Here is a 26,493-nt window from a genome sequence, read left to right on the forward strand (position 1 = left end):
AGAAGAATTCCTGTCGATAAAAAAGAGCGAGTCACGAATGTTCAGCTGCACTAACAACAGATAAAGCTTCTTGAGAAGTGACGTGTGCGTGAAATCTCCCAGCACGCCAGCGAAGTGCCTTGATAACCGTATTTGAACATTTCTGGCGATAAGAGCCCTGCACTAATGCACATGGCATGTGCTGATTCCGCCGGCGTCTGTCGTCATCTGTTGTAGTAAACAGAGTGGCCGCGGAGAGGCGTCGTTTCCTCTCGGTTGTTCGTAGTAAGGCGAGAGTACGTACGGGGAGACCAGGACACGTTTCACCAGACATGGCGGTGGTGTTGCTGATGTTGGCGTCAACTATGGCGTTCTTCCGCACGTGTGCGTCGTCTGCGGACACCATTACGATAGGTGAGTTCTATCGATTTGTTTTAGTGCTGCATTTAGACAGCTCTGTTATCGTCCGCCCATTAAATGTGGATTTTCTCCTGACCGTGAAGGGGTAAGCTGTGCCCCGTAGGGACGCTTAAAGGCTATCGTATAGAGTCGCTTGACTTACTTCTCTTTGACAATATCATTCAACTCCAAACCAACTACTTCTATCATACCGGGGAAGCAGTAGTGACGTCTATTTCACCTTTGATTACGGTTAGTCTTGAGTGACAGGTTGTACAATTTTTGGCATAGGCGCCAAACATCGCGCTCGGTATAAAACATGCATCTAAATACTCCATGTGCAGCCGTATTTTTGGTTGCCTCATAGGAAACTGCTATTTTCTCCTAGATCCTCTCGATCTAAATACCCCCACTTCCTAGGGCACCATCCACACAACCCTCTCTAAAATACAGACGTCCGCAAAATTTGAAAGAGTAGTTATTAGCGGCGAGCTAGCGATTCCTAAACAAGGCCTGCACACGATCCCACTACAGCTGTAAGACTAGTGTAAACCATTTTGGGAAAAGAATCTGGCTTTGGTCCTCTTGTTTATATGCACCATAGCAGGACCTTTCGTCCCATTCTGTGATAAAAAAGAGGAGGGGGGGTTGAGTGTTTGGTAGATGAAACTATGTACAGGTCACTACTCCAGTAGGAAAAGACATCCCAAACGCTAGCCAAAGAAAAGAAGCAGTAGGACCAACCCCAGTTATTTTTACAATCTGATTTCCCGAATAATGCTTCCATGACAAAATGAAATCTCGATACCACGCCGTTATATTGATGTACGCATGGGTCCATTACACCATAACAATAATCTAACACTAACGTCCTTCCCATATATGGTGCGGCAATATTTTGTTCTCTCATCTAACGGACGTTCTTTATCTTAAAGGTGGTATTATATGTGAAACTATATCGTATTGAACGACGTAGGTGTTGTATTAAACAAGACAGATGCTTGGTGTTGTTCTCGACTTCATAAGTGCCATTCTGCTATCGAATTTCCCTTAGAGGACGCCACTGGTTTGTACTTCACCCTCCACTAGCACCCTCTACCTCTGTCGGGATGTTAATGTTGATTGAAGAATAGAGACCCTCAGCGCAAATGAAATTTTCCGACTAAATCGAAGATACTGAGCAGAAGCTATTTATCAGCCATTGGAGATAACCATTATGGAGGCACAAGCACCCCCTTTATTACTGGAAACAACGCAGGGTTTCCATTACGTCTAAAACAAATCTTGTTGGCACGTTTTGCAGGAGGCTTGCTGCAGAGGAACGAGTCCCAGCGGGAGGACCTGGCGGTTCGGTACGCAATCAGCAACATTAACTCCATCAAAAGTCTTCTCCCCAACACCAAGCTTATCTCCAACACACAGCAGGTTTCCAGCTCCAACAGTTTCACTGCAGCAACACAAGGTACGCTTGCTTTAATAATATCTTCGCTTAGATGGCAACAAGAGTTTCAGAATCTATAAATAAGATGTACTAAGAGTGCGCCTTGCACCAAAGGTTTTGGTTAATGACGGAAACGTCAGGTTGAAGGACTGCCGGTCTGAAGTAGCCACCGGATAAGTCGAGTATTGACAGCCTGTTCCTCACGGACGGAGTAATCTGCCTAAAAGTCTCGTGTTTCATCCTGACAGCGTCCTTTGACTCCACCTGTGATGTACGCGGACGTCAAAACGGTCAGGAAGGAGCTTAATCATCCCCGCCATGTGGCAGATGGAATCGGGTTTCCTGCTGTGTGTGTGAACGGCTGGATAGGCTATTCTTACCGACTCAGATATTCACCTGCGTAGCCAGGGAAAATGATAGTCAACATATTTTCTCGCCTTCACAACGTGGCGTATTCTAAAGAACAATAGGCGATATGTTTTATCCCAAAGAAATTAATTAACTGGAATAGCTATGATACCAACCATACGTCAGCTGTTATTTGACATTACTCTTTTCTGGATCAGAATCAAAATAATGTGACACCAAACTAGGAAACTTTAAGTTTAATGTCATGTATGGTACACCTGTTTTTGTTTATTGCAAGTAATAGCTTTGCCAGGTTCGTAAGTCAATTCAACATAATTTCCATCGGTACTTAACCATTTTTCTCCACTAGTTCTGCTGCTTCTATTGCGGTAGAAAGCACATCACGGTGAAGGCAAAAGAGCATCTTTAAAACATGAAATTTCAAAACACAAGGTGTATCTATTACGAAAGTACATGTGTATTGAATTTACGCACTTGTTGTGTGACTATCTGACCATCCTTCTGGTGTTCCCGCCACCCCCCTCCCCATTCATCGCAGTCTGCCCCGGGGACCTGATTGATTCTGCCAGAACATGATTACATTAACCTTCGTTCATATCTGCTGTCAAATTAATACAAATGAGTCGTGAGCAGATAGAAGGTATTGATAGCGGCACTAAATGCTAAGGGCAGGTGGGCAGATCCTTCAGCCGTGCCTGGAGAGAAGCTCGCGGCATTAGCTCCGCTACGGGACATAAATAGGGTCAATTGCCTCCGGAGCATCTTGTGCGAGCTGTTCTCTGATGAGTTCAGATATCCAATGTCAAACTCACGTCAGTAAGACGGCTACCGCAGAGACCTACCATCTGTTGTCCGGGAACAAATGTCTACATCAGGCGGGAGAAGTTTGCAAATACACTTTTCTTATACCTAGCCTGACCTAAACATGCTTCCAGCAGTCCTTCTACTAGCCAGGTCCCTAGAATCTCTATGTCAGGTGAATTTCGAACACTCTAATATTGTCGTTTTATGTATTTGTGCTAGCATAGACCAATCATTGTCAAACTGAAAACTTTCAATGCTGTGCCTGTGATGATACTTCTCTATAGTAACAGTCAATTCGGAACTCATATAGTTACTGTATCTCTATTATATTATATTGTAAAAGAGAATAATGATCTACCGTTCGTAATTATATAACTTGTCATTTGCAAACCGGTCTCCAGTCTAAGTAGTGAACGACTTCAGGGGCTACAGAGGCAGTTTTAAACCTCCAAATCTTTATTCAACTGAGACAATGCACCTAAAACTGAATAGATACACATTGCTATAAGTAAAACTCAATAAGACAGACTGCACCCATAGACGATACATTTTGTTAGCTTATCCTTGAAACAATTAAACGCAGACGGACCAGTTAATTTCCTCCGCCTTTAAATTGCACATAAATGTGGATTACGATAACACAAAACACCATTAATCACATCCATGCATTCCTTCAAACACTACTCATGTCTAGAAATAGATGGTAACGATGTTTTCAGGCAAGCTCTTTTTCAGTACCTTTACATATCTAGTAACTTACTGGTAGGTAGAAGCGGGTATTATTGTTCTCTTATTTTCTGATTTTATATTTGACGAAAATGTTCTTAATTTTGAATATGTAATTTCAGATGACCTTTAGTGGCATTAGAATAAAATTATTAGTGTCTATTATGTATATGATAACAGCCCGCTAGTAAAGTGCTTAATATGAAGAGCAAACTATTTTGACATTTGGCGAATTACCTTTATAGGTTCAATCCCAGTGTTAGTTAAGTTCCATGCAACAACCTACAGAATTCTGATGTCTTCCTTTCAAAGAATGGCGCAATCATTAGTTTCATGCACATGTAATTCATAGTATTGGTTTTCCCCAAATGCAGGCCATTTGTAGCTTATTTGAATTTATATTGTTTATCAAAATGTAGGCTAATGTCATTTTCAAAAGCAGCCATATCTTTATCGATTTCCAATACTCTACTTATCGCCGGGGATATAATTAAATGTGGAAACAATCACATATCTGTCAAAGCTAATGAGAATGGTAAAGATTTATTTTGTTTTACTATATAGGTAGCAGCGCTTTGGAGGTTTATTGGGCCTCTGGTAGTTCTAATGGTTTAATCTCTGAACTAGTTTCCAGGTAAACTTAAAGATGTTTGTTATATTTTTCATTAATTATGCTTATAAAGCTGTTATAGTGCAGTAAGACAATGCCATACATTATGGCCAACTGTAGACTTCTGAAAGCATTCGATATCATTCGTTATTCAAATACGGCACCCATTTTGGCATTCGTCGCAGTGAGGTTAGTAATTGATTGATTGATTAATTGCGAATGGATCTATTCGATACCTCAAATGTCGACAGGGAACAGACTTTCAGGCGGCATTTAGGAAGTAATCAGTTTACCAAACTACTTCCCACATACTCTTGATTGCATCACTATGACTCATTGATTGGATTACGTTATGAGTTCAAATCCATCGAGGTAGGGTCGTTAACACCACAGCGATTTCTGTTCACTCATGACAGGCAGATTTTATCATAACTATAGAAATGAAAAACATGTCGGAAATATGCGTACTCCATAGTTAAAGCAGGTTAAAGACAAGAGAGCTAATGGGCCATTGATAACGATGTTAGTATGTGGTTGTTTCTTTTGCAAGAATATGAAGGTTAACTGACATCTGGTTACGACTTGCTAATGATCAATTAGATGCAATTTATAAAAAATGACATTTTAAATTGCAAAGACCCAAAAAGATATCATGCAATATTAGACATTGCAATGTGTCATTTCTTTGGACATGACCTTTATGGACTTCAAATCACACTCAAACTTTTACGGCCAGGCTATCTGTGTGTTGGTCACGTCTGCATGTGGTAACAGATTAACCTCTACGGGACAATCTAGCTTAATGAGGTTAATACTGAGCAAAATACCCTCGGGATCCAGTAACGGAAATGAGTATTCCTGTCAGGTGGAAATGTTGGGAGTGTTTTGGTAGAGCTAAGTATGAGACAAGCATTTATTTTAACATTGGCAATACTTTTATTATGTTGTCTAAGGACTCAAAATTGGGCAAGAAGTGGAGGGGGGGTCATGTTAGCATAGTTTGCTTTATATACCAGCTGTATCTTTGGCAAGTGTGATATTTATTTTGCGCTGACCTAACTATATCGGTTTCTGACGATTGCTGAAGATTGATTGATTGATTGATTGATTGATTAACTATATTACAATGTTCTGAAAATGCATCTGTACATGTTTTCATTATTACTATAGTATGCGTTGACATGAAGTACTGAAAGTATGCAATTAATACACATAATAAAAAAATATACCACTACATTACATCTTCTTGAAATCGATTCTGAATTGTGGTATGAATTAACATAATTACTATAGGATATGAACATGCCTTGTTTTTTATATGTGCTAAAATTATTACGAAGTCAGTGAGGCCCGTATTTATTCAAGATCTCTTTATGCGCTATGCCTCGAGATTCTTACACAGTGACTGCTCAAAATAGACCCAGAAATTCCTGCACTTAAGAGAGCTGGTGTCAAAAATGAATCCCCGCCTGACTATGAAACGTGAACTGCTGACCACGAATTGTTGTTCCACTCAAACAGTGGGTACCACATATCTGACTTGGTGCCAGAAACCGACGGCATGAGCATACATGTTGCAATACACAGAGTAAGAGGTACTACATGTACTTACTATGAGCCACATGACTATTTTGGCCGTGTTCGCGAATTCTCCATCCCCTTTACGAAAGAAAATATACTAGTACATCATTTTACTGACATACTAAGAATATTCAGGTTCCTTTTTAAACGAACAGGTAACTATTTACTACTTCACTTAATGCAAGATTTTGAAAGATCATTTGTTCTTTATATTTGCTGTGTTTAAATTCAGTATTCCACTGTCGTCCACTGCTCCCGTTTGTTATAAACTTATGCTAGACAGATTTTGAGTCAGTTGAGGCTTATAAGAAAATGGCACTGCAGGGATAATTTTAGCTGCCAGTCTTGCACAGCCACTGCAATACTTTTTTCCAAATAATTTTTGTTATAAGTAAATGAATTCAGTAAAATGTCCAAAACAATACACTGTACTAGATATTAGAAATCTTATTCAAGTATAAGAAGTTTAAGGCAGGTGTCCGATTTTTAACGGCAACCAAATTACAAATTTTACAAGCCATTACAAATCGGATGACACCCAGGCTATCTTTGCTAACCTTGCACGTGCAGAAAACTACTGTCTGTACATAGTTCAGGTCTACCTTTATCGGCTTGTGAATTGTTGGACTGAACGTGAAGAGCGATCGAAGCCCGGAAATACCAGAGGAATATTGATCCTTGACCCCAAAACCTTACGTAAGGTTAAGGGAAGTCACCAAAATAATGGATTTTTCTCAGTTCGTGCAGCCACGGTGTCTGGTATTTTCAATACTATTCCTATTTTGAACAACTTCTTTTTTTCCTTATTTTTAGACAAGAACTTAACCAGCAAAATAGTTATTGTAATGCGACAACTTTGCCTGAACCAGGACTTTGTTTAGAGTCAATGTGACACTATGTTACAATGGCCCTTGCAAAGAGTTTTACCTTGGGAAAATTAACGTTCTATTAATTTTTTAAAGGGTTACTGGAACACAGTCCTAGATCTACTTAAAAAAAATTTATCTGAGAACATTCGCATGGGCACCCCAGGCCACTGTCTTACTAGAGAACGCAAGGAAACTGGAAACATTATGAAAGCATCATCGCCTAGCAGCATTCATTGAACAGTGACGGCTGTTACATACCTCCAAAGAACTTCACACCGGGGCTCATGTGAAAGTTCTAGAAATTGGCAATAACTGAACAACCAAGTTTTTGATTATCCTATGATTGGTGTTGGAGTTTGATTTTGTTTCATAATGTGTCAAATATACAGTTGCAGTTGAAAGCAGGGCGGCGCCTTATATTCAAAATGAAAATTTATCATTAGATTTTGTTGCAGAATTCTACTCAGATGCATTTAATATTAATCAAACCCACCCTCAGACAACGTAGCTTCTTCCCCTGTTACGCCACATCATGATATATACGCAATAGCCGTTTTCTGATAATCCAATCAACAACGATTTTGTCTTATTGGTGTACTGGAATGCCGTTTTAACGTGCGTGAAGATCGAACTAATGGCTCTGTCCGCTCCGGCAAAAACCTTACAAGTTCATCTGCCTGCAGCTGACAGCTGCTTTGGAGACAGTCGATAGATATTGATTGTTGCTTTCACTACATCCCAAGGTCCTCTTTTTGTTCAAGCAGTCAGAGGCTACATGATTTAGGGTTATAATGACATGTCTAGTCACCTGGCAACTTACCAACTTGGTGTACCAGTAATTGATGAAGATTATGATTAATTTAGTCGATAATGCATTTAATTCAACATTATTGGTCGCGCTCCGGTGTATTGTTTTGAAGACAAGCTCGTGAGAAAAAGTCAGAGAGTAACTGTGTGTACCTCATTCTCTCCTTAGGCTAATGGTTTTTTCATGTACGCCTTCACCTCTATTGTCAATCAGGTATTTTATCTTATCGACACTTTTGACCTTGCGAAACTTCGCCCGTAACTGTCCTTGCAGAATTTCTGTTACCTTTTGATTTGACCTTGGACGTGGTTCTGGTATTGAAATAATGAATATTTACAAAGCAATATTTTTCCCGATTTGTAAAACTATTGTAAAAGTGCCTACTTATGTCATTACCTAGATTACTAGGGGCACGGAGAAGGCAATCATTACTCAACGCGACACCCAATTGGCCTTATCTTAATTGAATCAACATGTAAGCCTTGGAGTCATGCTTCACCCTTCTCGCTCCATTGAAGACTACACCTGGGTTATTCTTCTTGATAAAACACACCCCATAGATTAGAGTTCCGTTATCATTTACATCTTAATGGGCACATTATCGGTTTAATTCATCAGGTAGCTCCATTCAGTACCAAGGACGTGATTTACTTTGATCACAATACCATTCTAGATGATAAAGACCTGTATAAGTCCTATACTTATCAATAATGACTGGTACAGTGCGTACTTGACATTTGTAGTTCTTCAAACTTATGTTAATGTTACTGGGTGTGACGGGCAATGCAAAAATAATATTATGGTCTATCAAGTTAAAAGGTACCTTAAAGTTAAAGTTTAACTTTGTTTCATAATGACTTGTAGTAACACAGATGAACATTCTTGCAAAGATACGTTATATTCAATATCCATATTTAGCAAAGTTTAAGTTCAAGCAGTTGTATGATATTTAATATGTAACGTCAACCTCAATACCTCAAGTATGTCACGTGTCATTTTTAAAAACGTAGCATTTCAAGAAATATTCTAATGCTTTACCTGTAATCCCCAAAGTAAGCACATTTAACATATTCAAGATATTTCCTTTGAATGTGAAGGCATTTGTATACCCGAAGGAATTTAAGTTCACGCTTCAAGTTCGTGATAGAATTTCTAAAGAACGTTTGCGTATAAAAATCGAAAATACTTCTTCTTTACGTCGTGATCGGACAGATGCCCAATGCTTCAGGCCTGACAGTAACAAATTCTGATGGTCGTTCTCTGCTGTACGCCTGTAGCATAGAGAAACTTGTCTTATATAAGTCCCGTGCATGGGCTTTCGGGTGGCATGTCCTTTGGGATCTATCTTTGCCACTCAATGGACCACGGGATCACCAAGGTCCTTTATGCCTCGACTCCAGCTTTGCTATCTATAGAAGGCAAGCTCTGCTGTATTTGGGTGATAAAGGAACTTGGCAGAGAAGAATTCCTCTATAAATCACTCAACTCAGCGGACCGGTTTGTATAGATCATCAACCGGTCAGTGGATATTCCCTGTAGTATGGACAGCGTTAGGCATCATTAAATGAACCAGTGGAACAAAATGCATTACTGCAACTAATTGAGTTTGTAGACTTTTCCTATCTAACATGTATAATGTATTCTGAAATTTAATTGTTTTGAAGTAGCAAACGCTGTACTGGAAGACATACTTTTAGTATCATCATACCTTACGCCAAAGGCATTTGATTTTCCTGTTATGATATATGTTAAACGGATTTGGTCCAAATCAATGATGTGTATTAATGCATGCAACATCACAGCTGGATTTCAAGAGGATGGCATAATATGTAATAAACGATATAAAATAGACTTGAGTTGTTCTTGAGGAATTCCCAAGATGAATGCCTTCCTTCTTGAGTTGTCCTCAATGTCAGTTCTGTCTCCTTGGACAAAGTTGACATTTTGAATCGTGGGCGTCAATAGTTCTCTAAGTAAATGCTGGGGGTGAGCGATCGTAATTTTTTAAACACATGACCTCCCTAACAGCTACCTACATAACACATTCAGCCACTGGAACGGGGAGGAATACGTCCATAAAAAAAGGTTGTGTTTATTTCCTTCCTTATGCCCCCAATTAACATCAATCTAACATAAGGCAACTGTAAGATTTTTATGAGCAATAGTAAGAGGTTTATAACTTGAATCGGTGACATGAACCGTGCACATTCTAGTGGCAGTGCATGCACGATAGAGGGTTGAGGGTAGTTAGCCTCTACCATACAGGCACAATTTAATTAGGTTGCACTTGGCTATTAATAGCAATTGTACATGCCGACTGCGTGCAAATGTTCAGGTGGCTGCTGTCAGAAAGGCATACATGTAGCAGTCAGTAAATGGTACAATCTTCCTGCCAAGAAACTTATTCAACGCTTGGGAAATTGTTTTCCTGTACTGTGCAGACAGAGACATAATTAGCACTACAAAAAAGTGACAGCTATTGGTCACATAATGAAACTATACGATACACCGAATTTCCCACAAACAATGATAATGAAAGATAACCGTGCAGTACGCGACATATTGTTTCCAGGTGTTGAAAATAAATATTAGATTCAAAAATTTCTGGATAAAAGTTTTAAACGGGAAATGTGCGACTCTATATGTCTCACTGAAGGTTGACTGCTGTGTGCAAGATGCCGGTTAGCTCAAGGATTGAATCCACTCTACTATATATGATATGATATGAATCTTTATTGCATGTTCTTGCCCAGATGGGCTAAATGCACAAGAGGGTATGCAGTATGCAAAAGCATGAGCATTTCATACTGGTACGCTATATTCTAATGCAAAGTGCTAAGAATCTATACAATACAACAATACTATATACTACCTATCATCTACTGTTAGTTGCCCTTTCTTCTCTCTTTTTGAAACATTTGGAAACATAATTACATAGTTTGTCTACTGTACATTCGTTCTTGCATGATATCAAAAAATGATAGTATGATGATATTCATCGATGCATCGCAAAAAAAACAGCACACATACATACACGATCGTGGACAATAGTATGTGTAGACTTTAGAAGTTCAACCTTAGATATATTGACGTTGTCGTCTGCACTTAAAGCAACGACTCTAATGGAGGCTACTGATCCTTAGCTGGCATAGGCCTGTCTAAAACATAACCATATATCATGATTCAAAGTCGTATATTATAAAAGCAATTGCAATGGAATCTAATGCCAGTATAAGACTACTCGGGCACAGTCATATATCAAGGCAATTACAAAGAAAACGAGAGCAAGGGTAATGCCACAGGGACGCGACTCGGGATCCAATATACCATATGTAATTCTTACAGTATCATTCTAGCCGTGGTTCTAAACATTACTACTTTTTAGTGTGATTCTGAAGAGAGATATGCTGCTAAGAGCCCCCATACATCAGCTTTGTCTACCTGGGAATAATGGACTCATTTTTCATGCTGGTATCTTAATGCTAAGTCCATTTGCAGTAAGCCGCCCATGGAAATGCTTTTTTTTCCTTATCGCTGATGCATGATATACCATGTGCATGTACATGTCGCTGAAGATGTGCAATATCGTGGCAAAGGCCCAACTTAGAAGCTACAGGCACCCACGTCAGAAACTTTATGGGCAATTCTAACCGTGTCAGTCTGGTAACGTTTTCGAAGTTTTGTACATATACAACAACTGGTATCTGAAGAGACTAAGACACAACTTTAGCTATATCAAAGTATATGAATGTACGAAAGCATCGACGACATTACTATAACATTAGTATATCGTTCCGGCATTGTTCGTTCAAAACTCTTTGTTTTAACAATATCGTCACCTCTCTTGGCACAAGGTACGTCTGATTCAAAGATAATTCGACCCTTTTAGGATATCGACATTATATACACAGTTATTTCCTTCTCTGTATTTAGGTTGCCATTAAAAGGTATCAGCAAAGCCCAATGCGCTAATCTTCTATCCCAGTACACCGACCAAACTGCACTCACCATGTTGCTAATGCAAAATAAAAGCCTAAAGTATGAGACTGGAATATAAAATACCCTTGTCATATTCAGAAGCAAAGTCGATACATATTTCAATATATCCTTTCATCTTTGTGAAATACATGATTAGTAAATTATGAATTAAAATAGTAATATAATTACGCTAGGAAACATATGACATTCTTGAAAAGGCCTCGATAGCCATACATTTGAAGATGACAAGGTCAAAGTTTTATGGTCCCTTATCCGGACATTGGGGCGCCCTGTGGGAATAAAATACCACCAGGTTTTTTTATTACACATAAAGAAACGTAACTCTTCGTTACTATGCTGTCGCTCTGGGATGAATTTTGAGTGCTTTTATGATTTTGTAACGTCTGTAGCCAAGAAAGTAACGTCACCAGCTGCAAGTATTGCATAAATGCAAGTTTATGCCTGGTCTCTTTTTGGTGGGTTTATGTATTTCTTGCTGTAACACACACTCCTTTTGCTGTGTTTTACTCTCCAAGCAGAGGTTTGGGTCTTGGGTTATTTTTGGCGTGTTTTTAAGCTTTTTCATCGGGGTTTCTATTTTGCAGTGGATTTTTTTCACAGTTAGGTTGGTTGAAAAAAAGGATAAAAACACCCCCAAAATAACCAATACCTCTGCTTGGAGAATACGATGTCAATATATTTCTATACTAGAATTAAGCAGGCCTACATAGACAATGAATTTGAATATGGCTTCCTTTTATACTGTGCGTAGCGTGTTTCAAATATATATTTGTTGTAGGTACTTCTAACAAAGGTTGTAATATGCAACTCTATTTGCCGCCATATGCTCCTCATCGTGTGCATATCGATTTGTCACATCATGACACATGTACTGGAGATTGAATAAGCATCAGAAGCCCGGAACAACATAGTTGTCGTAATATAATGCTGAAAACATTGATTTCATTTAAAAAATATGCAAACAGAGTTTGAGTCTTTCGGAAGACATCTGCATCAAACCAAATTCTATTTGTATTTCAAGGACAACCAAATAAGCCTTTCAAATCCTACCTACCTTGTATGGTTAGTATCACTGTATTGGACAGCACGCATTATACCAACTATAGCTACCTCGTAGCTTGAGCACTACCCAATAAAGTTTGCTACTACTAAAGTATGTACTTGATTTCATTTAGTTCATTTAGTTCAAATATTTGCACAATATCAATAGATTATGCACCATTATATTTACGTAAAACAGTATTCTTTTTTCTTAAAACAAACAATAATGTTTCCACGTTAAGGCCCGGTCACACTGGCGGAACTTTGCTGGAGCGTTGCTAGAACGGTGAATAAAATTCATCACCGCTCGAAACCGCTCACCACCGCTAAACAGAAGTTGGCCCCCGTTAAAGCAACGCCGTGTACGCCCGGCCACCGCTGACGTTTCTGGAGGGGCCCTCCTACCGCTCCGAAAGTTTTGAGCTGCACAAAATATTGCGAGCGGTGAGGAGGGGGGAATTTTCCGCTCAGGCAAAGTTCACCCCCGCTCCACCAACGCCCAGTCAAAGTTTGGCATCGCTAGACGCAAGTTCGTGGACGCTTGGGTCCGCTAGGCCAACGCAGAAATCTTGAACGCTTGACCACCGCTGCTTCGCCAGCGTTGCCCGGGCGGCGATTAAACGTTGCACAAACGTTGCACAAACTTCGCTGGAGCGGTTGCAAGCGTTTTACGAGCGGACACGGGGTTGATGGAACGGTGTCAGGCGTTGAAGCAGCGATCCATGTCGGCAATGAACTTTGGTTTGGCGTTGGTATAGAGGTGTCGGAGCGGGACCAGAATTTGGCTATAAGTACGGTGAGAAATGGACCAGGTGCTCATTTGGAATCGAGCTGCCGTTGAGTTCAGGCCTCATCTATATCGAATTTGCTCGAAGTTACAGTAAAACTGTATCACCCTGGATGCTGAGAGACTTGCTATGATTGGTGCACTAGTGTGCAATTATTTTGGGGCCACACGTAAAATGTTCAAAGAAGGGTCACACGGGCAATCACTTTATTGGGGTCACAGGGGAACTTTGCAATCTGCAAAGTTTTATTTTCATTATTAATTAAATAACGTAGTCAAGAATAGATTAACAAAGTGATGTTTATTAAAGCTATAAGTCCCCCCCACACACAGAACAGAACTTGTACTACTACAAAACGATCCGTTCAACTCCGTAGTCACAAGCGGTATGCCGCTAAACCGCATGCGCAGAACGCCGCTATACCAACGCTTGCGTCACCGCTATACCAACGTTCCCTACCGCTAAACCAACGCTAAAGCAACGTCGGCTTCAGCGGTACACCGCTAAGCCAACGCCCGTGTTTTCATTATTTCCCCCACATTTTGGGCGCGTTGACGAGCGTTGTCGAAATTCGGTCCCCGTCCCTACCGTTCAAGGAACGCTCCGGCAAAGTTCGCCCAGTGTGACCGGGCCTTTACATAACATTCTTACGATACTTTTTCCTTTCGAAAACAACCTGTAAAATGTTTACTTACTTTCATGACCGCCATGTTGTTTCCGTTGATTTGCATTTCAATGGAACGTAATTCGTCCAGTGTAGTCTTCTGGTATTTTTTTCTTTGCGATATGCATACTGAATGAATTTGTTGTGGTACTGTTACAGCATGCAACATGTTATCGACACCAGTGCCTGCTATACTCCGGACGTCATCAGGACCGACATTCTCTGCGCTCAGATCAGTCAGCAGCCGCTTCAATGTGCCTGGGATCGAGACCAGCTGGATGGCAGAGCGTGACGTCGACACATTCTTTGTCAGCTTGTTCCCAGAGTCATCACTCTTCGGCAAAGCTATTGTCGACTTAGTGAACAAGAACGGTTGGATGGATGTGGCATTAGTGTATGAGGACAAGAAAGGTAAATTTGCCCAGTTAAACATGTACATTCAGAAGTAAATGCTATTGAATGTTAAATCTACTTTAATGGCTTTTTCATGATTGCTAATCTTTTTAAAAAATCACACCAGAGTGTATTCTGTTCAAATTATATAATTGCGTAATCTCCAAGCAGAGGCAGTATCCATTGGCCACCTAGGTGGAGATTACCAAATCATATAATTTGAACAGAATACCCTCTGGTATGACTTTTTTAAAAATCGGTACCTAATGGACACTCATCTTTCCAATGGATACTGCCTTGCCACCGTATGACCTGCCAATTGGAGATTGATATTTATGTACAAATTATGACATTTTGTAATCTCTTTTCACACTCTAATCGTTTTTAATTGGGGTGTAGCTAAATCAAATAAGAAGGAAGACTAGAGAGGAGAAACAAGAATGAGTTTTAACTTTTTTTTTCTTTTTTACGTATCACAATTGTCCGCATTTTGTTCTCCAGCCTTAGTTCGTCTCCAGGAGCTGCTCAGTGCACCAGCCAAGCGGCGGCGGTTAAAAGTGATGGTGTACCAGGTAGAGAAGGGCGACTCTCGCAACGTGCTGAGGGAAATCCGAAATTCAGGAACAACCGAGATCGTTCTGGACCTAAGCACCTCTAGTTTGGAAACATTCCTACAACAGGTAATTTGTTTTTATCAACATCCACATACAATTGCGTACATATATTCTGTACGTAGGATGACGTTATCCACACATGTATCTACTAATAGCTTTGTTAGATCTTTAGTTGTAGAAGACCATACAAAAGTCCCTGTACTTTTTTGTTGTGTCAATAAAGAATCTCTATGTTTGAATCCATTATACAAAAAACCTACAACACTAGTACTCAAACAATGACAAGATTGCCACTCACGAAATTTAGTTGGAATGAAGCTTTCTTTTAGTTTTGTATTCTTGTATTCCATCAACGTAAGTATCAAGTGTCTTAATGCAGCTCTGTCAATGAAATACTGTTACACGATCACCGAACTGACGGTATGATATCTTCTGACCGTCTGACCGACAAACCAAATCTATGGTTAACAGTAGCAGCGGGTCCAGTTACAGAGAGCAAGTCTCCTGACACCAAATTGCCCGTAAAATTTATACCAATGTCGCGTCGGTAAGAAGTTCCCCGAATCTCCTGTTGAAGTTTGTCGCGTCTCTGTCTGGTTCCTGTGACTCTATAGTGAATCGATTCAGTACATAATCTTGAGTGCGAGACCTGGAGACGCCATGATGTCTTACCTGACAGATATATGTCGTCTTTAGTACGAGAAGTCATAACTGATGGCTTTCGAATGAATCGCATAATACCTTTGAAATTGAAGAGTTGATGTTTTACGTATCCCCTGCAAAACTATATAATTGTGCTAAAAACAAAAATGACCTTGGATTTGATAGTCAGTAGGAGACAGCTTCAACTAAATCCTTACATTTCTACCTGGAAAAAACATGTATGGCATGCATAGTTTTATTGCGTATCATTATGTGGTCGTTCCCTTAACTATTAGACAGTGAATAGCTGTAGAGTTACAAAGAAAATGTTATTCACAAATTGGTCGACCCCCCCCCCCAAAAAAAACTTACAACTTAAATGTTGATTTTGAGATTATTAGAATCACTAGAAATGATTCAAGCATTTCTCCGAAGGTTCAATACTTTATTTTTTTGTTGTTTGTTTTCATATGAAAGATATTAAGAGGAACACAAACATGAAAAATCATGTAATGCATTGTTTTCATATACTACAGGCTGCCGATCCAAATATGGAGATGCTAAGCAAGTATTACCATTACATTGTGACGTCACTGGTGAGTAGCCTTTCGTCAAAATGAACAAAATGATAACTACTGATATATGTCTATCCTTTTTTCTTCTCTACGCAATAGAGCAATGCTATTATATAGCCTTTGATCACAAGTGTTGCGTAGCAAAAGCGTACTGTGTTTACTTTTGATCAATGGTCACCCCCATTGTTTTTATAACGCCACGTGTCAGCCATCCTGGAACCATCAGCTGAGGTCAAGCAAATAAAATCAATTGGCAGTGCAAACAAAATGTTCTTGCCATACAAACAAAAATTTTACAAATGGTTTGCTGTGATATTAAGTTCCCCTTTTTGTTAACAGGATATGGAAATAGTTCGACTGCCACCTCTGACTGAGGTCAACATCACGTCCTTTACTCTACTGGACAGGAGCCGGCCACAGGTCCAGACTATACTCAACAGATGGAGTGACTGGCAGAACAGTACAAGCCTGGACCCACTCAAACTGCCGGTAAATCCATTTTTATGCCCCTGGATTTAACGCGTAACTCCATTTACAATTTCTCATTATATAGTATAATCTAATGATGTGTATTCTATATAGACAAATGATGTAGGAAATGGTGCAAACTACTCCTCAATAAAGTTCAACGTACGCACGTGTATTGAGCTTGCAATTGGTTAGTACATTAGGTTTAAATGCTTATTTGCCATCCTTACCGTCCGCTACTTTGCTGAACGGTACCATGTCAGGTGAATTTCATTTCATACTACGGTAAGTATGAAAGCGGAGAGCCAAATCCCCGCATATAGCTGTCTGAGGAGAAGACAGACGGCTCATTTTTCCCCTACAAAAATCAATTTCCTGACCACCCAGTATACGACCTTACTCCAATGCATTTCCCCGATGGTGGCTTCGAAGTAATTCTACACGTCCCAGTCTACCTGGCTTTAGTGGTGTGTGGATACATATTCTTTCCAAAGGGCCCATTCTTTTGATTTCTAACTTTGTTTCTGGCAAGAATAGCATGTGTCAAAGAAATCAATTTATTTTCAACGTACACACTCCTTAGGAATAAGGTACGCAAACTGATCGGTCATCTGAGGAACGCTGCCATAATAGCTTGATGCCGTTTTATTTGCCATGTCTGTTTGATTGGAGCAGCGGCTGTTCGTCTTGCAGCATACAATTGGGGGTAAAGGGGAGGGTATACCAATGGCATCATTCTTATTACGACCATCTGATTTATTGCCATTTGCAGACAATCTAAACTTACTCTGTCGTTTTGTCGAACCACAGACGTCTGTGGCCCTTGTTTACGATGCCGTCTACGTTATCGCACACGCTCTCTCCAGCCTTCAGAGAAAGAAAAACATCCGTCTGGACCCCATTATGTGTGAGCTGGAAAATCCCTGGCCTCTTGGGAAGGCTTTCACAGCTGAATTGAAGAAGGTGGGTGGATCTGAATGCAGATTAACGCAAAGTACAGACAAATCACGACTAGCGCGCTGCCTGGCGATGATGATTGGTCATTACTTTTATTGTATCTGCTGTGGAACCTATTATAATAAGTCAGAATGCAATTTGTACTCCGTCATGCGTATATACCTGAAAATGTCGTTCAACCCTCTCCGAAATATTGCTCGATAAAACACCGAGATATTTCTGTCAGAAAATGTTTGGAATGAAATGCTAATATGGATACTAATTTTAGACATTTCTTTTAACAGCTGATGCAAGAAGAAAATGTTAATAAATTGAAATAGCTAGACAGTAAACTTTGTCATAGCGTAGTGATAAAGCTTTCCATTGTGTAAAACCACAATTGTAAAAGAAAAAGATGTAAAGACTAACATGATAGTAAAATCAAAGCCAAAGAACGACGCCGTGCTCCATCAATCTATAGGCATCAGATGGTTTTATCTACCTTCTATTTATAGCGTCTTTACAAAGAATTGTTTCAGCATACATCATAATAGCTTTTATGTAGGAGTCAATAGAAAGTTCCGTTAATATCACTCCATGCTGAGCTGGGTAGTTGGAATACATTACTGAGGTTGTCGTTTGCTGTATGGTATGTGCACACAACTTGTCCAAAACGTCCGAGTCACAAGATAAATGATAAAAGCGACGATCTAGAACGAAGGTATAGAAAAAGGAGAATAAAGGTGCTTGACCCGATGAGCTTTTATGGTTTGATCGAACGTGAGCTGGCAGGTCCGGGATTGTCCTTTTAAAGTTTTATAACCTTTACAAAAGCTGCAGCAATACGATGGACATTATAGTCATAAATTCCGTGCACTTAGCCGGCATGGAAGATTGTTTTGTATTTCGCTGATGTCTTGATTTGGAGTATTGCCTGACGGCCATTATCCTTGATCCTATAGGCAGCAGTAGTCTATAGTATATATGAATAACTGTGGAATGCTTGTATGTGATGTATTCTTGATGAATTTAAGATCTTATATCAAGATATATTTCACTTGCAACTGACAACTGGCTAAAAATCTTTGAAAACCTTTTCTCCAGGTCAGTATTCAGGGTCTGACGGGGCCAATAGGGTTTGACAAGGACGGCAGAAGGACGACTTTCCAACTGAACGTTATCAACGTACGGGAACAGTCAAAGGCACAAAAGGTACAAAGCAGCGATATTAGTAATTGTTATATTGATAACATGTTGAAAGATACATTCAATGTTATTGATAGATCATCATTTTTGATTGCACAGCATTAGCAAGTGTTGGATGTTTACATTTCACTCTTACTATGAAATGCACTGAGATTTTGTATAGGTGTATTTTGCACTAGAGATTTTAAGATTTCAAGATGAATTTATTTAAGAGAAAGAGGAATTTGGGATGGAATGGTCATTTTGGTTAGGTTACGGGTAGATAATCTTGATAAGAATTGACCTGTTTCTTTTCCTTTAGCTGGGTTTCTGGACACCTGACAAAGGTTTGAACATGACAGAAGAGAAGAAGGGAGCAGCATTGCTTCCAGGATCCCTCAGGAACCGCACGTTTACCGTCACCACAAGATTGGTAAGTTTTTAAGCTGTCGTAGCAAACAAAACCATTTTCATATTTTATAAAAAAAATGTATTGGCCCAACGGTGCTAAGCAGGAGGTATTATGTATAATTTATTGGCCCAGCAGTGCGATATCAAAATATTCACTGATGTACTGATGTCTTTATGCCGTTGCTCTAAGCATTGAACTAACACCATCTGCCAACAGGAACCGCCATTCGTGATGTTCAAACGGGACTGGACGTCAGGAGGAGATAATCTGTTCGAAGGTTACTGCATGGACCTTCTGGACGAGCTGTCAAAGATGCTGGGCTTCAAGTACAGGGTTTCACTGGTGCCGGACGCTAATTACGGCTTTGAGAACGAAGACGGCGTTTGGGATGGAATGGTGCGGGAGCTCATGGAACGAGTACGTAGATCTTTGCTGGCACCTTTTATACCATGCCGTAGCTAATTCAAATTCTTTAAAATATCGAAATACCATTCAGTTGGTAAATAAATCTATCTAGTGCTAGGTTGTAGACTAATATCTTAATAAAATGCTTTTAAAAACTATCCACTGTTATTGGCATTAAATTCATTTTTCTGCATCAATCTTGTCATTTACAATTATAGTCGGTCAAATGTATTATGTTATTTGTATATTTTGTATCCTTTTATTTTATAGTCCTGTAGGCAAATGTTCTTACTGTAATGAATTGTCTCTAGAGAGCCGACCTGGCTGTTGCTCCCTTCACCATCACCTCCAGTAGAGAAAGGGTCATCGATTTCTCCAAGCCGTTCATGAACGTAGGCATCAGCATCCTGTACAGGAAACCTCAGACAGAGGACAGGCTATTCGCCTTCCTCTCGCCGCTGTCTTACGACATCTGGCTGTACGTCCTTCTGGCGTATGTGGGCGTCAGCGGGGTTTTGTTCTTCGTCGCAAGATTTACCCCATACGAGTGGTAGGTAACAGAACTCAACACACACGTTTTAGAATTGTCTTCTGTAGCAATTTAAGTGACGCTTTCTCTGGTTCTCTATTATTTACTTTCCTAATACTTGAATGTTTATTGCAATTTCAACATATTAATTATATATTCAAGAACTATACTCCTGGGGTTTTGCTGTCCGGGAAAAGACTTAAAAGAATGGGAGTTGACAAAAAAGAGAATATACATATAAAATTTACTTTCCTGATACTTGAATGTTTATTGCAAAATCAACATATTAATTATCCACATATTCAAGCGCTATACTCCTGGGGTTTCGCCGTTCGGGAAAAGACTTAAAAGAATAACAGTTGAACAAAAAAAAAGAGAATACTTGACATGATTTTTTGCAGGATTAGCATCGACCCCTTCGAGTCTTTGCCAGCTATGGAGGAGAACCACTTCACTTTGATGAACAGCCTGTGGTTCGCTCTGGGTGCTTTAATGCAGCAAGGCTCAGATATGTGGTCACGGGCTGCCTCTACCAAGATGGTGAGTGGGTCTAGATTTCTCACGACGTCTAACTGCTCTTCTGATTCTATCATTCTATAGGTACGATCCGGATCCGTGTAACCCGGACTCTAATGTGGAGGAGAACAATTTCACACTTCTGAACAGTTTCTGGTACAACATTGGTGCCTTCATGCAACAGGGTTCTGAATCCTTGCCAAGAGCAGTCTCCACTCGGACCGTGAGTTCGATGAGTGACCACTGGCATGGAAATAAATGACTGTCTCATCTGCATGGCCTGTGTTGCATGCTCTCTTGCTTTCTCTTCTAACCCTGTCAGTTCTTTATGAACTTCACTCCATTCTCCACTGTGTCACAGGCTACAATTTACCGTACCTCTATCGATGCATGGTTCGTCCAAGTAAAGAAGCCAGCTGGCTGCTTCATGTTGTACCTTGTAAATCTGCCGATGTTTCACATTATGTCACCCGAGTCTTCATCCACGTCTTCAAAGTCTAGCCATTGAGAAAGTTCCACTGTAGGTCTTCCTGTCCTTGTTGAATGGATCTTGCAAATCTATGGATCTTTTCAGCTTTGATCTCTATCTACTGTATTATATAAGATTGTGTTTTTGTATAATTGTGTTTTATCTTTTAATCTAAAACGCCTAACGTAATAAATGAACGTGCAGCATATGTTTGATATCGTCGAAGATCATGAAATAATCCCTACATTAAGCCAACGTAAATAGTGTAAATAATGGCGTTCATTAAAAGCAAGCCATATGGTAAATCTTTATAATTTGGTGCAATCCGTCATTGTTATAAAAAAACTAACGGTAAATATTGCAATGACTATTTCCATAATACTGTTTCATCAAAAGATACTCATTTTAAATGATAGATGGGTTCATTTTGTTTGCGTTATTATGTATTTTGAAACAAAGATTCGCAAACATAGATTAGAATTTTAAATCATTAGTTAATATGAGCAGTAGAGCTGTAGGGCTTGACATTGGTACATAGTTACGAAGCAAACGGATAACGAATAGGAATCATTATGGTGTGTGTTCCACCCACGTATCATTAATATGGTATTACCGAACTTGATTAATTCCCCACATTTCCAGATAATTACGAGTGTTAGAAAATAACTAAATTATACCACACAGTGCGCTATCAACAATATGATACCAGCAACATAATGTAATACCAGCAACATAACATCCCTACCGAACGTGTACATTACGGTTGTTGTGTCAAATGTATTATGTATGCCTGCTGTCGATGTCTTCAATGTGCATGATCTGTTGCTTCGTTGATGATTGTATTTATGTTGTTGTTAAGTTTGACATATCTTCCCGCTAGGTGATGGGTTCCTGGTGGTTCTTCATGCTGATTATCATCTCGTCCTACACGGCTAACCTGGCTGCCTTCCTGACGGTGGAGAGAATGGTCATACCTATAGAATCAGCAGAAGACCTGGCCGCGCAAACACAGATCCACTATGGCTGCCTCCAGGGAGGTACAACTATGACATTTTTCAAGGTATTACGAAAAAAATAATTTCATCTTCTGATACATTTAAAGACACACCAGTGTTTTAAGTTTAAACTTCTGTTTCAAGAATGGTTCTCACCTAGAGCTTTCGACGAGTTACTCTGATCTTCCTCAATAGACTAACCCAGTGAGACTTGTCACATGGCTTCTCTGAAGAGTGACGTTATGACAATGAGTCAAAGATGCACCAGTATATATCCAGTTCGAAGAGAAGAAACATAGACATAGAGAGGTGGTTTCTAGTAAGGCATGCTGCACACAGGGTATTTTTTATATTCTATTATACGATATCATTGTTGTTGTTTGGATTCCCTGGTGAGATATGTGTCATTCTTGTATGTACTGTACACACGTTCATGTAATCTTATACAGTTTATGGTTTCAGATTCATTGGCATTTATATACTGTATACTATCGTCTTTATTCGGAAAAATGGTTTTCATCTCATTAAACTGGCGATTTGCCGTTCTTTAATATCCTAGCAGAACTCAAAGGTGCCGACCTACCAGAAGATGTGGGCGTTCATGAATACCGTCGAGCCGAGCCCGTTCACCAAAACCGTGGAAGAGGGGATCCTCAGAGTTCTGAACGGAAACTACGCCTTTCTCCTAGAGTCTACTATGAACGAGTACGTCAGAAGAAAATCCTGCAATCTGACCCAGATAGGTGGACCACTGGATTCAAAGGGATATGGAATAGGGACACCCAATGGTACGGCATAGTATATATATATATATATATATATAGCGTATTTCAAATATAACGCTGAAAGGATCACTTAAATGGCATTGGTTGTTCGTTTATTTTTACACACGACTTTTTGTGTTGTAAGTAAAGGATGCGTAACACCGGACTGTGAAGTTCAAGCCACTCTTGGATTGACCGTATTGTATACAGCACCGTGCAAATCTAGTTCTATGTCTGACTGGGTTAGGGCTAGGCTTAGGCACGGTTATCAAAATAATCTCTGCGTATCTAAGAACATATATTTGCCCCGGGCACGATTCTGAACACGCGTGCACTATTCAGAACCGCTCCGGGCACGGTTTTGCACGAAACGGATCCCGAATCTTATCAAGAAATACGGTGGGTACTTAAAAGCATGCTTCATATGCAGCAGTCGTCAAGGACGGGACCTCAAGTTTAACGTCCTATCCAAGAGGAAGCCCATTACTGAAGCTACTCATTTGCATGAGTATGGTAAAGAAATAGGTGTGAATCACCTCCCCCTATAGGATACGACACTGGGGCCCGCCAGGGATCCTGACTGAAGAATGCATGAATTATTCGATCTTTTTTTTCCAGGTTCACCGTTTACTGACGACATCTCGAACGCAATTCTGAGTCTCCAGGAGCAAGGCAGGTTGGAGGAACTGTACCGGAAATGGTGGAAAGGCAGCTGCCCTGCCGAGGAGAAAGATTGGTTTTTTAGCAGTCTCAAGTGGGATCAGGTAAATGCCTTCCTCTCGAAATTTTGCTGATTGGATCATTTCCAAATGGTAATGCCTTATAGGAAATCAATACGCATCTATCTGGGAGCGTCAGAAGAATTGCAGTTGAGATTTTAAGTCGACATGAGGCGCTATTGTGCTGTGGCCGTTACGACGTTTGAGATGGTCATACCGTTGCTTTGTCTGCATAGGTGGGGGGCATCTTCATAGTCCTGATGGTAGGCCTGGCGTTGTCCACAGTTATCGCAGTGCTCGAAGTCATCGTCAAATCAAAACAGGACGCTAAGAAATTTGGGGTAAGTAACATTGTTGTCTAATAACTTTCCAAATGCGAAATTCTGTGTCATCAAAGAATTTAAAAAAATCAAACTCTTTTTCTCTACTTCCTTGGGGAAGGTGATCGTATTATATATGTTGTTTGTACTTTTTTGGTTGGTGGCTATTTGTTATATTGTTTCTCTTTCTTTCCCTGTTTCTGTCTTCAAGCCTTTTAAACAGGCCAGTGATGCTATTCTGAAATCGTACTTGAAATTGGAGACCTGAATCTTCTATAGGTACTGCACATTTCTTTCAATGTTGAACTTTGTACTTTCTTCCTCATGCCGTTGTTTTCTTTGTTCTCTCTGTCTTCTGTTGATCCCACTGTATGGGTTATAAGATGTGATTTTCAAATTTATATTACATAATAGAAGGCCTGACTGATAGGTACGCACTACAATGCATTTACCAATGGTAGTAAATGTCATTTAGGTCGGCTTAAGTTCTTTTGTAACCGGTACCCTACTTTACAATGGTAGTAAATAAGTATTAAAGTTTCTGGAAGTTTCATTTACTAACATTGTTAGATTGGAATCGACGTTTATTCACTTGCATTGTTAAGTACTGAGTAAACAGTACCCGACTTAGATGACATTTACTACCATTGGTAAATCCAACTCTCCGTGCAGTGTACGTATTCATACACATGGGTCCCTCCTCTGAATACAGAGCACCAGGTGCCACGAACTAATGAAGGGTCTGCGGCTCGCTGTGAACTGCAAGAAGGGAGAGCCTCTCAGTAGATCCGGCAGTCTCCGCTGTAAGCCGCCCCCAGACCTCACACCATGCACCCACAACCTCGGCAGGCGGGCATCGTTCATCGTGCATTCTAACGGCAACGTCGTCAGCAAGAAAGAGTCAGTGCTCTAGACCTATTGTATTGAGTAATTCCTGCAACAGCCAATAGGGAAATGCTTGTATATTTTAACGAAGAGTGCTTGTGGTCCCTAGAATACACACAAGTTTAAATGATTCCTTTGCTGGCCATTTTAAATCGTTTGATTTTATGACAAAGTTGTATAAGATTTCGAACATAACAGTCGTGGGTCCTGGGTCGGTCCTTTGCGTTCATAGTTCATACAAGGGTTCTTGAAATCTTGCTCAGTCTGAATTCTGTCAAAAAATCTGAATCAACCCTTAGAATATCACAGTACAGTTTAACCAGAAACACTGGTATGAACGGGATAAATAGTAACAATAGCGAAAAGCGCTGACTCTGTCTTGTTGACGAAGACTTTCAAAAATGTTGTAATTTTTATCAACATTAAACAAGGAGGGATACTAAGCACTCTCTGTAGTAGTAGGGTTGACATTAAGAAGCAGGTTAAAACAATGCCTTTTATTGTAAAAAAAATAATCATCATTATAACCATGATGCTATTTGTGACTTTTTTTGGGTAATATAACGTATATTGTAAGGATGAAATTGTATACAGGAACTTCTGTGAATGCAGTTATTTTTGTAAATGGTTGCAAGTGATTAACAAATTTGTCACCAGTGACTACTAAGAGACATATCAACGTTACTGCAACCCAGTATGTTACTTCTTTTAATTGGCCACATATATTAAGTAAAGCAATGTGTAATAGTAGCGATTTTATATATTTTTTGTATTGTGCATCGTCCGTCCACCGATGGTTAGTCTTAGAAAATACCAGGGTATCTCGTTGTTTATATTTACTGAAGGCTAAGCTGTCAAATGATCCGCACACACAGAACTTGTAGTACATTTATTTAGCTGTATGTGCTTTGCTCTCCACTTACTTTTCCTCATATATTGTTGTCTTATGAGAGAATAACACTCGGTACGCTCGACCGTGTTGTTTACAAGTGTCTTAAACTGTAAATAAGTAAATATACGTCGAAGATACAGTGAGTAAGGTTCCCTGTATGTGCTCTTCTTTTCGTTGTGATAAGAATAAAGACTGAATATCTGGAACATGTACATCCAGCTTGATTTTGTTTAGTCCCAATGCTAACTATTGGTATTCTTACGACTGTGTGTGACTTAAAGTTTGAACAGCTGTCAAGTAAGTTATTGATGAAGGCCAGCTCAAAGGCTTTCAGGAAGTACCCCTTCCGGTGTTGTTACTGCTTCGTGATGAATGGCTACCTGAATAAGATATCCGCTAAAAGTATGGTTTTAGAGTTTTAAAGCAAAGGAAGGCCACAGCTTATCCAAATAATCCATCACTGTACATGCGGCTGCCCTATATATAATACACCTGTGCAATCAAAAAGTTCTCTTGTCAGGCGAGGTTTCCATTAGTACAGGAGGCTAATCTAATTAAATCAACGTCATGATACAGAGATATCGTTCACACATCCACGTGCTGGAGTGAGCCATCAACATGTCTTCACTTTGCAGCAGAAAATAAAGCTGTCGGCACATTCTGAAAAGACCGTAACACATTGCCATTGGTTGGTCG

General features: G+C 39.8%; 1 protein-coding gene across 2 annotated transcripts; it reads left to right on the plus strand.

The window, feature by feature from the left end:
- Positions 1-168: 168 nt before the first annotated feature.
- On the plus strand, positions 169-25,863 carry LOC109469335 (glutamate receptor ionotropic, kainate 2-like). Of its 2 annotated transcripts, none has more exons than XM_019767842.1 (17): positions 169-393; positions 1,682-1,840; positions 14,238-14,489; positions 14,973-15,151; positions 16,264-16,323; positions 16,642-16,791; positions 17,581-17,733; positions 18,811-18,918; positions 19,214-19,324; positions 19,520-19,720; positions 20,020-20,258; positions 20,639-20,777; positions 22,103-22,282; positions 22,777-23,005; positions 23,600-23,745; positions 23,937-24,041; positions 24,733-25,863. In XM_019767842.1, the coding sequence occupies exons 1-17, from the start codon at positions 312-314 to the stop codon at positions 24,931-24,933; spliced, it is 2,694 nt and encodes an 897-aa protein (XP_019623401.1). In that variant the 5' UTR covers positions 169-311; the 3' UTR covers positions 24,934-25,863. The 2 variants fall into 2 exon arrangements, with proteins under 2 accessions (XP_019623401.1, XP_019623400.1); XM_019767841.1 differs by lacking the exon at positions 20,639-20,777 and adding an exon at positions 20,838-20,976.
- Positions 25,864-26,493: the final 630 nt, after the last annotated feature.

This window comes from Branchiostoma belcheri, unplaced genomic scaffold (genome assembly GCF_001625305.1).
Source record: "Branchiostoma belcheri isolate BF01 breed outbred unplaced genomic scaffold, Haploidv18h27 scaffold20, whole genome shotgun sequence".
Taxonomy (NCBI): Eukaryota; Metazoa; Chordata; class Leptocardii; order Amphioxiformes; family Branchiostomatidae; genus Branchiostoma; species Branchiostoma belcheri.